At 43.2% G+C, this 14,460-nt stretch overlaps 1 protein-coding gene across 1 annotated transcript; it reads left to right on the top strand.

Annotated features, from left to right (window-relative positions):
- Positions 1 to 5,766: 5,766 nt before the first annotated feature.
- Positions 5,767 to 8,707, top strand: LOC310868123 (beta-1,4-galactosyltransferase 1-like; the record flags this gene model as incomplete). Its single annotated transcript, XM_083778385.1, has 2 exons — positions 5,767 to 5,856; positions 8,006 to 8,707. The coding sequence occupies 2 exons, from the start codon at positions 5,767 to 5,769 to the stop codon at positions 8,705 to 8,707; spliced, it is 792 nt and encodes a 263-aa protein (XP_083634511.1).
- Positions 8,708 to 14,460: the final 5,753 nt, after the last annotated feature.

Below are 14,460 nucleotides of genomic sequence, written 5' to 3'. Positions count from 1 at the left end.
CAGGAGGTGGGGCTGCAGACGGGGCTGCAGGTCGAGGAGGTGGGGCTGCAGACGGGGCTGCAGGTCGAGGAGCTCTGGGCGGCGGAGAGCCGGGCGTGCCGGGAGGCGGAGAGCCAGGCAGACTGGGCAGCGGAGAGCTGGGCAGCGGAGAGCTGGGCAGGCTGGGCAGCGGAGAGCTGGGCAGCGGAAAGCTGGGCAGGCTGGGCAGCGGAAAGCTGGGCAGGCTGGGCAGCGGAGAGCTGGGCAGACTGGGCAGCGGAGAGCTGGGCAGAGGAGAGCTGGGCAGGCTGGGCAGCGGAAAGCTGGGCAGGCTGGGCAGCGGAGAGCTGGGCAGACTGGGCAGCGGAGAGCTGGGCAGAGGAGAGCTGGGCAGCGGAAAGCTGGGCAGGCTGGGCAGCAGAGAGCTGGGCAGCGGAAAGCTGGGCAGGCTGGGCAGCGGAGAGCTGGGCAGCGGAAAGCTGGGCAGGCTGGGCAGCGGAAAGCTGGGCAGGCTGGGCAGCGGAGTGCTGGACTGGAGAACTGGAGAGGTAGTGGGCTGAAGAACAGGAGAGGCCGGTGGGGCTACCTCCGGCAGCTGGGGAAAAATGGCTCCCCGACTCTCCCATCTGAAAAAACCCATGTATTGGGCAAATTTCGGATCCCGTCTCCAATATCTTTCCAGTTGCTCGAGGAACTGGGGATCTTCATTGAATACATCCCTGGTTACACCAAAATCCTCAGAGGAAAAAGGTAGGCGGGGCTGATGGCTATTGGCCATGGTGGACAGCCTCAGCTCACAGGCAAAGTACTAGAAAAACCTAAAAAAAACTAAACTCTGTCTGCTGGGTTCAATGTGGTCGGAGCATACTGTCATAGTGGCAGAATGACTGAACCCAAATGCAGAGGCAGAGTAGTTTCAAAAACAGTTTATTTAAGCAGAAGGCAGCTAGTTTACAGCAAAGTAAAAATGCAAAATGCAGCAGTAACTCAGGAGAGCCAAACTGTTCAAAAAACGGGGAAACTAGGAAATCCAACAAGGTCAAACTAGCCAAAGGCACAAAACATAGGAAGTCAAAAACCTTACGAGAACAAGGAAAATCCAGGTACAGGAAAACACCAACATGGAACACCAGACAATGGATTATGCTCCGACAGTGTGAGTGTGGTTTGAGTCCAGTCTTATAGTGAGCAGGTTGATTGTGGAAGTATTCACAGGTGTGTATTGTGGGCGTGGCCCTGTTGGGCTGGGGATGGAGTGGGAACAGGTGTGTGACAATGACTGAGGGTAGGAATGGAGAGTGGGAGTGGCTGACAGGGATACATGGTATGCAGACCATGACAATTACAACATTTATTATACACATATTCATATAGAGCACCGAAGTCCTGACGTCACTGTCAGTAGAGACCAATTTTCTAACGATGTGGCGAACCCCCCAAATTTGCATCGATCTACCCCTGTCCTAGACAGCGATAAAAGGCTGTGTAAAATTAAAATAAATCATAAATTAAAAACATGGTGCGCACAGCTCACACCAAATTTGGGGGTTGTAAAATGATCTTTTCCCAAAGTTGCCTTTACCGAATGTGTGTCAATCCATGCTTCATTTTATAGAAGCAGCTTTTGAAGTTATGTTGTATTTAATATACTAGTCCTTACCCGTTCTGAATATATGCAAACAGCAAATCATGTTCAGTGTGTGATGTAATAGATCACATTACTGATAGGGGGGGGAATTGTTTACAGATGGTCTTGGGAAGTTGGGTTGGGCACTAAAGTATAGGCTAATTAAATGCTGTAGTACAATCATAAGTACACCATTGATGTGTGATGTAAATATGGTGGTGATATTCTGCCTATAAATGGAAGTTATTGAATATTTTCAAGGTCGGTGTTGCACTTTGTAGACGGTCCCTAACCGCTCACCGTCTGCTGCCCGTGGAGATATAAGCTATTAAACGGTGAACGCGGAGGTTGGCTTTTTGGGCTTCAAAGCAAGTTGTAGTTTGTTCTTTATATAATCAGGATAAGAATTAGATGTTTTGTGTGATTTAGGAACGTGTCGTTGTCATTGCATCTGTCTGTATGTATTTTGTCATTGTGTTGTTCCGACGGCACGGGATCTGTCTTCTCCAAACGTCTCCATTTGGCCACCCCGAGACCCCGACAGATAAGCATTCCGTTGTGATCGTGCTGTTCAGTGTGTCACGCAGCCACGCTGGGTGCGCGCAGGGCTGTAAGCTGTCGTTGTCAGTGTCCAGGCTTTGAGCGTGCATGTAGCCCATGTGTAATGCACGGCGAAGGAGGTGGTTGAGGAGGGGGCGGACAGTGTAAATGGTGCATTTATATATAGCGGCGGAGGGGCTGCAGTCCTGGCTGTGTGTCGCTGATCATAAGCCCAGAAACAGTGTCCTCGGAGCGGCTGCAGTCCTGGCTGTGTGTCACTGATCATAAGCCCAGAAACAGTGTCCTCGGAGCGGCTGCAGTCCTGGCTGTGTGTCGCTGGTCATTCACATCCAACATGGATACAGAACAGATGCTCCGACGGGGCTGGGTTTCGCTTCCTACGTCACACTACAAACGGTGACCTATCGAATTATGCGTCCCACACCCCCTCCACAGGCACACAATTCTTCAAGTTACAATTCTCCATGATCGTGTGGTGATGTAAAAACAATATCTGTACAGTAAATATGACAGTTGCGTCGGTAAAAAGTAGCCTAGCTGGATTGTGGGAGCGTGCAGATTTATTTTGGCATGGAGAGATGTGTGCTAATAGTGTGGCTCGGTCGGAGATAGACCACGGACAAATAAACGGGTTTTTATTCACTAATAAATTCATTATTAATCTTATTGGAAAAATGGCTTCGTTAAGACCTCCATATTATTATGGTCAAAGCCTGTGTGAAAAGTGGGAGCGATTGGTGCAGGCAATGAGGAGATAAGTGTTTGTTTCTGACAGACAGACATTCATTCAACAATTTACAATTTACAATTTAGGCATTTAGCAGACGCTCTTAATCCAATTCAGACAGACATTCGCTCATTTATAGTATGATGATGATTGATAGTCTGGCCAATCAATACATACTCATATTGAAATTACTGTAGGGCTTGCCTTTATAGCCACATGGTGCATAGCAACAGTGTGTTAAAGTAAAAAAGAAAACAGAGGAAGACACTTATAGGCATGTAGCCTTCAGTAGTCCATTATGCACCTTGCAATATGAGAACAAAAGTGAGAACAAAAGTCAAGAGAACCCATTGGTTTGGCAACTAAAATGGGATACAGTGATAGGTGGGCAGTGGGCACTATATACAGCTCCATCTCACTGAATTATAATTTGTAAAAGTTGATTTTCTTCTGTAATATAATTCAAAAAGTGAAACTTTCATATATTCTCAATTCATTGCGTATAAAGTGTATAGAACCTTTTTTTGTTTTAATCTTGATGATTATGGCGTACAGTGAATTAGAATATTTTACGAGACCACTAAGAAAATGTTTTTTTTTAAATCTGGGCTAGATGGAAGTTTGAAAGAGAACATAGTCTGGCTATGTTCTCTTTCAAACTTCCATCTAAAAGACCAGCTCTAACCAAGACAGACTCCAGCACCTTCCGTATGAGTCAGGAGTCAGGAAACACCAGCACCGGTGTCTCCACACCGGAGAAAAGCCTTTCCATTGTATGTGATTCAAAAAGACTTTCAATCGGTCAGATTGATACTGTAGGCTGTGTGTGCCAGTAGGCCACACAGAAGAGATTCCAGTGTGGCAAGCAGCCAACTACTTATGTTATGTGTGTATGGTTAAGGCTACTTTTGCCATTTTAGAAGATTCGTGAAAAAATACAAATAAAATATTACAACATTTATTATACACATATTCATATAGATAGAGCATCGAAGTCCTGACGTCACTGTCAGTAGAGGGCGCCAGTCCACAGGTTTGTGTACTTTTTATTTGCATTGAAATCACCATAGGGGGATTTTAGATCTCTTCATATAAGAACTGTGTTTGAAAAATAAACCGATCATCCCGGCCTTTTCACTCATATGGATATGAAGCATGACTGAAGGTGGAAATGTACAAAAACACAAGAGTAGCGCTAGAAACGAGTCAAACAACCCAGAGACTACATTTCCGGGTAGGCTGCAGCTGCCCGTCGCACAACAGAAACTGACATTAATTACGTTTTTTGTTTTTGATATTTAATGTATCGTGGTTACTATAAGTCGAGTCACTGCCATCTGAGCTTACGTCAACGAAGAATCTCAGGAACGCAATGTGTTGACAGCTGGGAGTGACGTATATTAGCAGCGACATTGCTTTCATACCCTTGTAGTTTCAAGGCTTTTGCGGCCACATTAATTCCATTTTCTCCAGAAACTGGCAGTATCAAATATGAATGGACATCATCTCTCTCTCTCTCTCTCTCTCTCTCTCTCTCTCTCTCTCTCTCTCTCTCTCTCTCTCTCTCTCTCTCTCTCTCTCTTAAACTTTTTTTTCTAGGGTATAGAATTCTGGAGATGTACAGAGTAGACTGTCATGAATGCCAACGTGGAAAGTACGTAGGATGAACAGCAAACAATCGTCCCGGAAGCAGGGGCAAACACAGCTGTTAAGCTAAGTCAGAGAAACAAGGCACTAACATAATAAAGTCATAATTAGTTCAACAGTGCACTCTCCCACGCTCCCAGGTGGAAAGTCTATCACAGCAGCATGGGGGAGGAGAGACAAACACCAGGGAACAAGGGCGAAAACATGAGGGCAGCGGCCCAGGCATGACACAAAAAATACATAAAATGTGGCGACGGTGGGTCTGGTAACCGCAATGTTGACAGTTCGAACCCGGCTCCCCCAGAGTTAGTGTTGAAGTGTCCTTGAGCAAGACTCTGCTCCTGATGTGCTTTTTGGTGCCTTGCATGGTTTCTGCCGCCATCGGTGTATGATGTGTGTGTGTGAATGGGTGAATGTAATGCACAATCTATGTAAAGTGCCTTGGATAAAGGCGCTATATAAATGCACCATTTATAAAAACATGGTAAAGAAAATCTAAGGTGATGAAGAATATTGTATTAGTTTTAGAAAGCATTTAAACAATGCAAGTCAGTGACTCGGGGGCAGGGTGTTCCAAACTATAGATAGAAGCTCCAACCACAAAAGCTTCCTTTTGTTTCTAACCTGGACTTTGGAATTAAAGATCTATACACATTTGTTTAATAGCAGTTAAGTAGTTTGTAAGATTGGCATATAGAACTTGCTACCATGCCAATCATACTGTAGATAATAGCCTATTGTATTTGTGCCAATTTTCGATGCCATCACCTACTGTACACGGTAGCCTCTAGCTACATTTCAGTCATCATTAATGAGCTGCTATACATTTTGTCTGAGAGGGCCCCTCCTCTTGGCTCACCTTAGACCTGAAAGGCAGCTGAAGTCGTACATCAGTCACTGCCTGGCAATCCAGAGGAGAGTTTAGTCATAGCGGTGACTAGTAGATCATTATAGGGAGCAGAAGGCACAGAATCACATTATGTCAGAAAAGAATAGGCTGCTGCTATTTCTTCTTTTGTTAAGTATGTGTTCCATGACATACTGGCTGCACTGCACTCACAGCAAAGCTCATCTCCTCGTGGCAATTTGGGATCCGAATCTGAAGAATTCAGATTCGCCTCCATCGGTTACACTAATCGAGGAGAGCACCGCGATGCCTTTGGCATCCTGTCCCATCACCTCTCCTCACCTACTGGGTCCACTGCACATACAGATAGACTGGAACATGACTTTGGAGACCGTAAGGAATGAGTTGAATCCTCTTCTACAGGTGGGAGGAAGATACAGACCGCCAGACTGCAGTTCACTCCATAAGGTACAGGGATACACGACACATACATTGTTTAATCAATCATGAAGTGGTTCAATGGAAGGCTGCTACTGCTACTACTATTTAAAAATCACACACGTGTGAACTGAGTGGTGCAATTCCCCCCCCCCCCCTCTCTCTCTCTCTCTATCTCTCTCTCTCATTAGAGTCACTACCTCTCTCACTCTCTCTCATTAGAGTCACTACCCCTCTCACTGTTTCTGGCGCCCCCTACTGCTATTTTTAAGTCACATACCCATGCTCACACACACAGACACACAGACACACAGACACACAGACACACAAACACGTACGAGGACATTGCAAGCTGGTTGTAGGAGTGGTTGCACCACTCAAAAAGAGAAACAGATGGGGTAAAAAAAAACAGAAGACAGTCTGTAAAAAAATGCAGCAGTTTAAATAAACAAGCTCCAATGAATAATAACAACATTACTACTACTAGGGGTGCCACCGTTCAGTTAGCCCATGGTACGGTTCGTACCTCTGTATCTACACTTTCAGTGTATTACTATAGCAATAAAAGCTATCCAGACACATCACAGTATTTTATGCCTTTTAATTATTTTCAAGACAAAGAAATACAAAAGAATATATAAGAAAACTAGTATTGTGCAACGGGGGATTTAACATAGCTTTGACCTACCAACCAAAATGTGTAAGCAGTTGTAGCTATTGTACATAGACAAAATGCAATAATACTATTGAGGATTTAAATGTAAAGTTGTACTTTTTGTGTGTATCACTCTGAGTTTTATGCTATATTAACTATATTTTTCTAGGGACCCCCTGGAAATAGGCCCAAGCACGTTATGCAACTAGCTTAGTTGACAACATTCTAGTGAAAAACAAATTAACTAACTAAATTATGCCAGAACTGTGAGAAACCGAAGAATACTGAAACTAGATAAAGTGCCCCTCGGGGCACAGGATGCATTTTGTTCCAAAAATGTGTCAACTTATATGGCTCAGGGCACAATCAACAAAACCCCACTGACTTGTTCAGTGACTTGGGGACTGGTCTATCATTCCATGCTCAACCAATTGTCTGTCAACGGCGCTGTAGTACCATAACCAGAGCCCAGACTCTATTCACATGTGGTGAATAGAGTGGTTATCTTTAAATGGCCCGAAAAAGGCTGAAAAGTGGATAGAGCCAATCATAACAATTTACTCATCGGGAGATCTAAAGGTCAGAGGTCTTTTGACGAATGAGTGTGAGCTCCTGAGGGATCCTCGCGGCCCGAATTTCGTGAAGAACGATAGCTCAGAACTGCCAAAACTATTAAAAATGGAAGAACTTTCATGAAAACAAAAGTGGTCTACGCCCTTTGGGCTTGACCACTAACCAAAAGGAGTGCTCCCTGGAACAATATATTTTAGGCTTTTGGACTTTAGTAATGTAACTTGACAACAGTCTTGTCAAAACACGACTATTGTAAGTCCCTCCTTACTGGCCAACTGGCATGTGCACTTAAGCCTCTCCAACTGATACAAAGCCGTAGTCTGAAAACCCACCTTTTCAGACTCCATCATGGCCGATAGCACTTAACCTACCCCCTTAGACAGCATCTTTGTAGACTTAGATAGCATTTGATACAGACTTATAGCATGTTATGTAGACAGCACTATAATTGCATTGTATGTAGTCATAGCACGTCATAGTACATAATGTATAGCATAGTATATTATATTGTCATATTCCACTGTTACGTTCTTAGCTTATGCACGTTTTATGATAAATGCTCTTTATATATGTATTCCCATGCTTTTTTTTGTTCTTGCTTAATGTAAATCGCTCTGGATTAAGAGCGTCTGTAACTAAAATATGATGCCATAACAATAAAACACTTTGATAGGTGCTTTGTGCATGGAAACTGCAGACCTCTTAAAACTGGAAAATATAGATACACAACCTACTTTTGATGTTATGAAGGAAATAAAATACTGTGCAGTTTACTTCAGTGCCTTTCACATGAGGACAGAATGGTGTGATACTGTTAAGTCATACGTAATGTACATAGTCATACATAATAGCCTTTGTATGAATTTCCCTCCCTATCTCTCCCTATCTTCCGCCTTGCTTTTCGTGTCTCTCATCACTGTCTGATTACTTTTCCCTCTTCTTTTTTTTTAGGTGGCAATCATCATCCCATTCCGCAATCGGCATTCCCACCTGATCCACTGGCTTCGTTACCTCCATCCCATTCTGCAGCGGCAGCAGTTGGACTATGGAGTGTATGTCATTAACCAGGGCGGTGAGGGAACGTTCAACAGGGCCAAACTATTAAATGTAGGCGTTGTCGAGGCACTGAAGGAGGACTACGACAGCTGCTTTGTCTTCTCCGACGTGGATCTCATCCCTATGGATGACCGCAACAGCTATGGCTGTTTTAGCAAGCCCAGACACCTGGCTGTGGCCATGGACAAATTCAATTTCCAGATGCCCTATCACACCTTCTTTGGAGGCGTTGCGTCCTTTTCCAAAAAGCAGTATATGGCGATCAATGGCTTTCCAAACAACTACTGGGGCTGGGGCGCAGAGGACGACGACATGTACCAGAGGGTCCTCCTGAGGAACATGGCCGTCTCTCGGCCAAGCTTGGTGATTGGGAGGTACAAAATGATCAAGCACGACAGAGACTTGCACAACGAGCCCGGTCGCCAAAACGCTGCGATGCTCTTCAGTACTAAATCGACCATGGACGCAGATGGGATCAACTCCCTCACATACAACGTAACAAACGTTGTGAAGGATAGACTCTATACTTTCATCACTGTGGATGTTGGGCATCCTGTGGATGTTGGGCATCAGCATCAAGGGTTGGATTGGGAGTAAGTCCCTGCGACATACTAGCGTCATGTCCAGGGGGTGTACTTGTACATCAAGCTGCCTCACGCTACAGAAACAGGAGATAGGCTCCTGCCCTATGGGCCTCATGGCTATGCAAGGCTACTTACTTACAATAAGTAAATGCAAATGCATAATAAAATAAAAAAGAAGAATCATCACACCACTAAAAAGTTCAAAACATCTAAGAAATGTATATTGCTGAGCCTGAGACCACAAGAAAGTGCAGCGTTGAGTGTGAAGTCAATCAGATGAGCAGTTTTCAACTGCCCCACTCCAAATGGGCACACATACTGTATCTTGCCAAATTTCTCATTGAATCAACTTCTGTCATGTATATTGCTGTAGAATGCAGCCATGCCCTGGGCCTGAGGAAAATGGTAATAAACATGTGTGCATGTTATGAGTGTATCCCATGATGACGGCAGAGTGAGAAATCTATAGTAATACTAAATGGCAACATGTATGACTTGTGCCAAATTGAAGAGGTTTATAAGCAGTGATCTGTTTTTCATATATTATTCATGTCACTTTAAACTATGAAAATGAAACTGTGATTTTAAATAGGCCTACCTTCTGCTGCTATGATTATATGATGGATATGTTACTTGTCTAACTGTGCAAGATACATTTTATCTAGTGCCTAGACTATCCACTAAAATAACAAATAAAGCTTTCTTTATCTAGACGGGGTCCACTGAGTACAGTGCACGTGTTATATTTCTGCTGTGTGCTTTGTCGTATGTGTGCTATGCCCTATTCACAAATGGGAGTGTCCTATACAAACAGTATTGTACATGCTTACCACTGACCAACTCCACTATCAATCAAAAGTACTTATGCTCATAATTGTTGAGTATTGGGGAGGGTGCACTCTCGGGTATTTAGAAAGGCACATTGAATGTTTCATAATTATTAACTTTCCAAACAAAGATTCATTTCATAATGTATTTCAGAGACTGAACAAAGACAAGAAAGACAGGGGGGAGAGGGGAATGAAGAGCCTCAGGTAAAATTTGAACAAGTCGGCGCCTGCTGGCCTAGTGGTCCAGGCGCATGCCACATATAGGCTCTGGCCTGACAGCGCGTTGCGTGTTCGAGTCCCGTTCATGACGACTTTGCTGCATGTCTCTCCCCTTCTCTATCTCCCTCTTTCCTGTCATTCTTCACTGTAACTATCAATACAAAGGCAGAAAAAATGAACAAATACAAATTTTAACAAGTCTCATGTGGCCAGACTGTTGCATCTCACAAAAATGCTTCCGGTCATACGATCTGCAGTAAGGAAGCTCTGATCAGAGTAAAATAATATAAAGCGTAAAAGCGGATGTGAAACCTCCTCCCCACTTCCGTTTTGTCCAACAGTCGCGTAAATGTATCCTAATAAAAATCCAAATCATCTAACCATATACCGGTAGCTTGATGCTTAGCAGAATTGGAGAAAAAAAAAATATATATATAAAGATATATTAAGATATATTTTCATTATTTTCATGAACGGAAATGCCAAATTCCATTACTCGGATGTCGGTGTAGTTCCAGACTGTACAGCATTCAGAGATTTTGGAATAGTTGTCTGGTTAATACAAGACTAAATTCGATCCAACGTGATATGTATGGTTTGTGCTCTTACCAGCGTTCATCAATGTGTCCGTACACGGTCAAATGTGTCCGTGGCAAGTCTTGGCCTCGTCCGTGACAAATTCTAGATTTTGTTTTTACACACCATTAAAATGTTCTTATTTTGACCATTAGACACACATTTCTGAGCGGGGATACATTTGGTTCCACGCTATCAGAGTTACAGACCTTGGTAATTTGGGCCTAGATGTTTTTGTACTCATTCTGCATGTCATTCTGCATGTCTCCCTCTCTCTCTCTCTCTCTCTAATTAGCAGGCAACAGTGCAACACTATCTCGCTTTCTGTTTCTGGCACAACAGCGCCACTTTTGCCCCTACTGGTACTCTAAACATAATCACATAGGTTAGGACGGACATTGCTGTTCCATGGAGTGGTTGTTGCACCACTCAAAAATAGAATACTGACAAAAACGTCCACCACAAGCCAGCATGGCAACGACCCTTTGGACCACTGGGTGGCGCCAAGAGCATGTAACTTTAAAGGCTCTAATACATGTCAGACATAGGACAGTCTATTCACAGCTTCAGTCATATATATATATATATATATATAAAGATATATATATATTTATTTATTTTACTTTTATAATCTATTTTTAGATTCATTCACAAGCTCTGAAGATCTGCTGTAGAGGGAAAAAAGAGAAGACCAGGTACAGAGCCAATGGTATCTTATACTCTCAAAGTATTGAGAATGTATAGCCTGGCTGAACACTTCTCACTCCAATGTCGCAGTTCTGTCATGTAAAGATCTGTAATTTTTTATATTGCCGTCTAGCAGCCTTATGGATGATGGTAAGTAAGTAAATGTTATTTATATAGCATCCCTCACAGAGAGATCTCACAAAGTGCTTTACATAGATGTGAGAAGGAGCAAAACAGGGGATAAAACAGAAAGAATACTGTGCAATTTGACTCAAACAAAAATACACAACATCGTGTGAAACCATGCTGCATATTTTTTCATTTACAGTACAACATACTGTATGTATATGTATTAATATTTTTATACTTAAACAAAAACATCAATAGTGGAAATAGCCCATCTACAAGCTCTCAAATTATTGTCTCCAGTCTCCACCATGAAGGCATGGGGAGAGAGTATGTTTTGCACTCTGTCCACTGGATGCCAACGACAAACCTCTGCCCAAGATATTCCTCAACTGCCTGTTATAGCGCCACCATGAGGCCGATTTAGGCAAAACACATTTCTGTAGATTACTCATACACATTTTATCCATACATCACACAATTCGGTATACACTATCTCCATAGTCATGTGATCAACACGGATCTGCACCATTTCCCATCTTCCATCCCGATTGGCTAAGATTGGCTTCCAAAGCTCACATGACTGGTCCGTTTCGAACAAAATGCCACAAATGTGCAATTTCCGTGAAATTATACACGCACATTTCCACTAGGCCGAGGACGACATGCCACTCATTTTTCATCAGCCTCACGGTGGCGCTATAACAGGCCAATTCCTGTTTTTAGCTATAACTGCATCGATCTGTATACAACTTACCGGTATGTATGTGCTCTCCCTAGAGGCCATGGAAAAACATTGTCCCTGCATCCCTCCACATCTGACGGTTATAACGCCACCATGAGGCCGATTTCTGCAAAACATATTACTTAGTTAGTCGCACAGATTTCATCCAAATGTCACGCAAATCGGTACACATGATCTCTGTAGTCATGTGATCAAGACGAGTCTGTTGGATTTCTCAGATTCTACACTGATTGGCTAACATAGCCTTCCAAAGTTTTCAGGAGTGGTTTTGTACAAAATGCTGCACATGTCCTGCTCATCCAGAATTATATCCTCATGCTATGAGTGATCTGGATCTGCATTTCCTCAACAAAATGAAGAAAATTGTTGCAAAAAACTAACAAACAATTTTTTTTTTATATTACTCCTAAACATTTTGCCAAACATCTCACACAGTCCTATCCTCCTGGTGGAGACCTGTGCCCAGAAGGGCACAATAATGTGTGCGTGTGTGTGTGTGTGTGTGTGTGTGTGTGTGTGTGTGTGTGTGTGTGTGTGTGTGTGTGTGTGTGGTGTGTGCGTGCGTGCGCATCACCTTTTTCAGCCACCGGATGTCCTCAGTCAACTATGTTGTCCTCTCTTGATCTATAGCCTAAGGAACACACAAATTACATTACATTACAACCATTTAAATGTAGATGGTTAATTTACAACCTAAGACCATAAAAAAAGGTAAATTCTAAATTGACACAATATTTTGGTCATAGGCTGTTGTAGGCTGTAGCATTGTAGGCTGTAGCAGGTTGGCTCTTTATGGCATGTGACAGTGACACTGTAGTACGACACTGTATAAACCAGGCGTAACCCCCCTTCATGTTTATGAAAAGAAAACAGTGGAGAGCCATAACCAGTTTGCACATTCTGATCCCAAACGATCTTTGACACTTTTAAAGCTCTGATGGGAAATGCATGTCAAGATTGAATGTTTTAATTGTTACATCTTGTGCATGAGTGCATGAAATAAAAATTCTTGGTCCTTGTTTTTAAAAACATTAGCATAAGATAAAATAAAAAAAGAAATAACTCTTCTCCATCTCTGAGAAAGCCAGCCAGTAAATCAGTAATTCTGTGCTATAACCAACATAATAGCTCTTTCCAAATCCCCCTTTCTGCGCAAGAATTCTGGTGGCTATTTTGTTTTCGCTGCTCAGGCCTTAAATAGAGGGTATGCGCATGCTAGCCGCAATTTGCAACTCTAGATTTTTTTAATAAATGCTATAGATGCTGCAAAGCATCTCTGAGAAAGACAGCCAGTAAATCAGTAATTCTGTGCTATAACTAACATAATAGCTCTTTCCTAATCCCTCTTTCTGGGGAAGAATTCTGGTGTCTATTTTGTTTTCGCTGCTCAGGCCTCAAATAGAGGGTATGTGCATGCTAGCCGCAATTTGCAACTCTAGAAATAATTGGATGAATCTAGAGTTGCAATACCATCCATTGACTCATCACTCATTCAATTTGCGTTCTGCTTGTATTAAACAAGCTTGAATTATCCTCTTTCAATCTGCCAAGCTTTTGTGTCATAAAAATCCACCGTAGACATGTTATGACTGCTACTTTCTGTCAAGTAATTCAGTTTTTTCTATTATTGCTAATAAACAAAAAAAAAATCTTTTACCATGCCGAGGTACGAACCAAACCGTGGGCTAACTGTACCGTTGCACCCCTATTTCGCACACGTTTCTGTTGTCTCCTAAAGCTGTTTTATGCATCTTTGAAGGGGGGGGGTCCATCGTTGGTTATTCCGAATAACCAATGAGGGTATGATGATGATGTCACGTGCATACCCTCTATACTATTTTTAGTACACACAAACACTAGCTCAGTGGCCTTGTGGTTAGAGTGTCCGCCCTGAGACTGGGAGGTTGGGGTTCGATCCCTGGCCGATCCCATACCAAAGACTCTCAAAATGGGACCCAATGGCTCCCTGCTTGACACTCAGCATCAAGGGTTGGATTGGGTCCCTGCGACATACTAGCGTCATGTCCAGGGGGTGTACTTGTACATCAAGCTGCCTCACTCTACAGAAACTGGAGATAGGCTCCTGCCCTATGGGCCTCATGGCTCGGCAAGGCTACTTACACACACACACACTTACTTGCTTATGTCAGTGCATCGATGTCGATGATGACGTTGCTCCAAATATCGTTTATGAGATGATTATTGTTGTGCCTGTCGTCTATGCATAGCCAGGTGGCTGTTCAGACCGATGCGTGATTCACAGGACGGGCAGTGGTGGTCGGTGGACCTTTGGCACCTCTGTGCATGCCGCTGTACTCTTCTCTCTGTGAGCTTCTCCTGAAGATGAGTGATTCCCTTGTGACAGGTAGAGCTCCAGGTGTGGCGATCAACAGCCAGGGACTCTAGTGCTGGTGGTTTGATGTCACACTTCTTCTCACACACACACACACACACACACACACAGTATGGAGCAACAAGAACATAATTGCTGTCAGGAAGAAACCTTATTTATGTTTTTTTCCTAAATAAAATCTCTGTAGCCTAACCCTTGTAAACTGCACAGTACACACTGAACAGTGAACA

The sequence above is a fragment of the Protomyctophum parallelum genome (genome assembly GCF_964188405.1).
Source record: "Protomyctophum parallelum genome assembly, chromosome: 12".
Taxonomy (NCBI): Eukaryota; Metazoa; Chordata; class Actinopteri; order Myctophiformes; family Myctophidae; genus Protomyctophum; species Protomyctophum parallelum.
The sequence above is the reverse complement of the archived record's forward strand: the minus strand, read 5'-3'. Positions and strand labels throughout refer to the sequence as shown.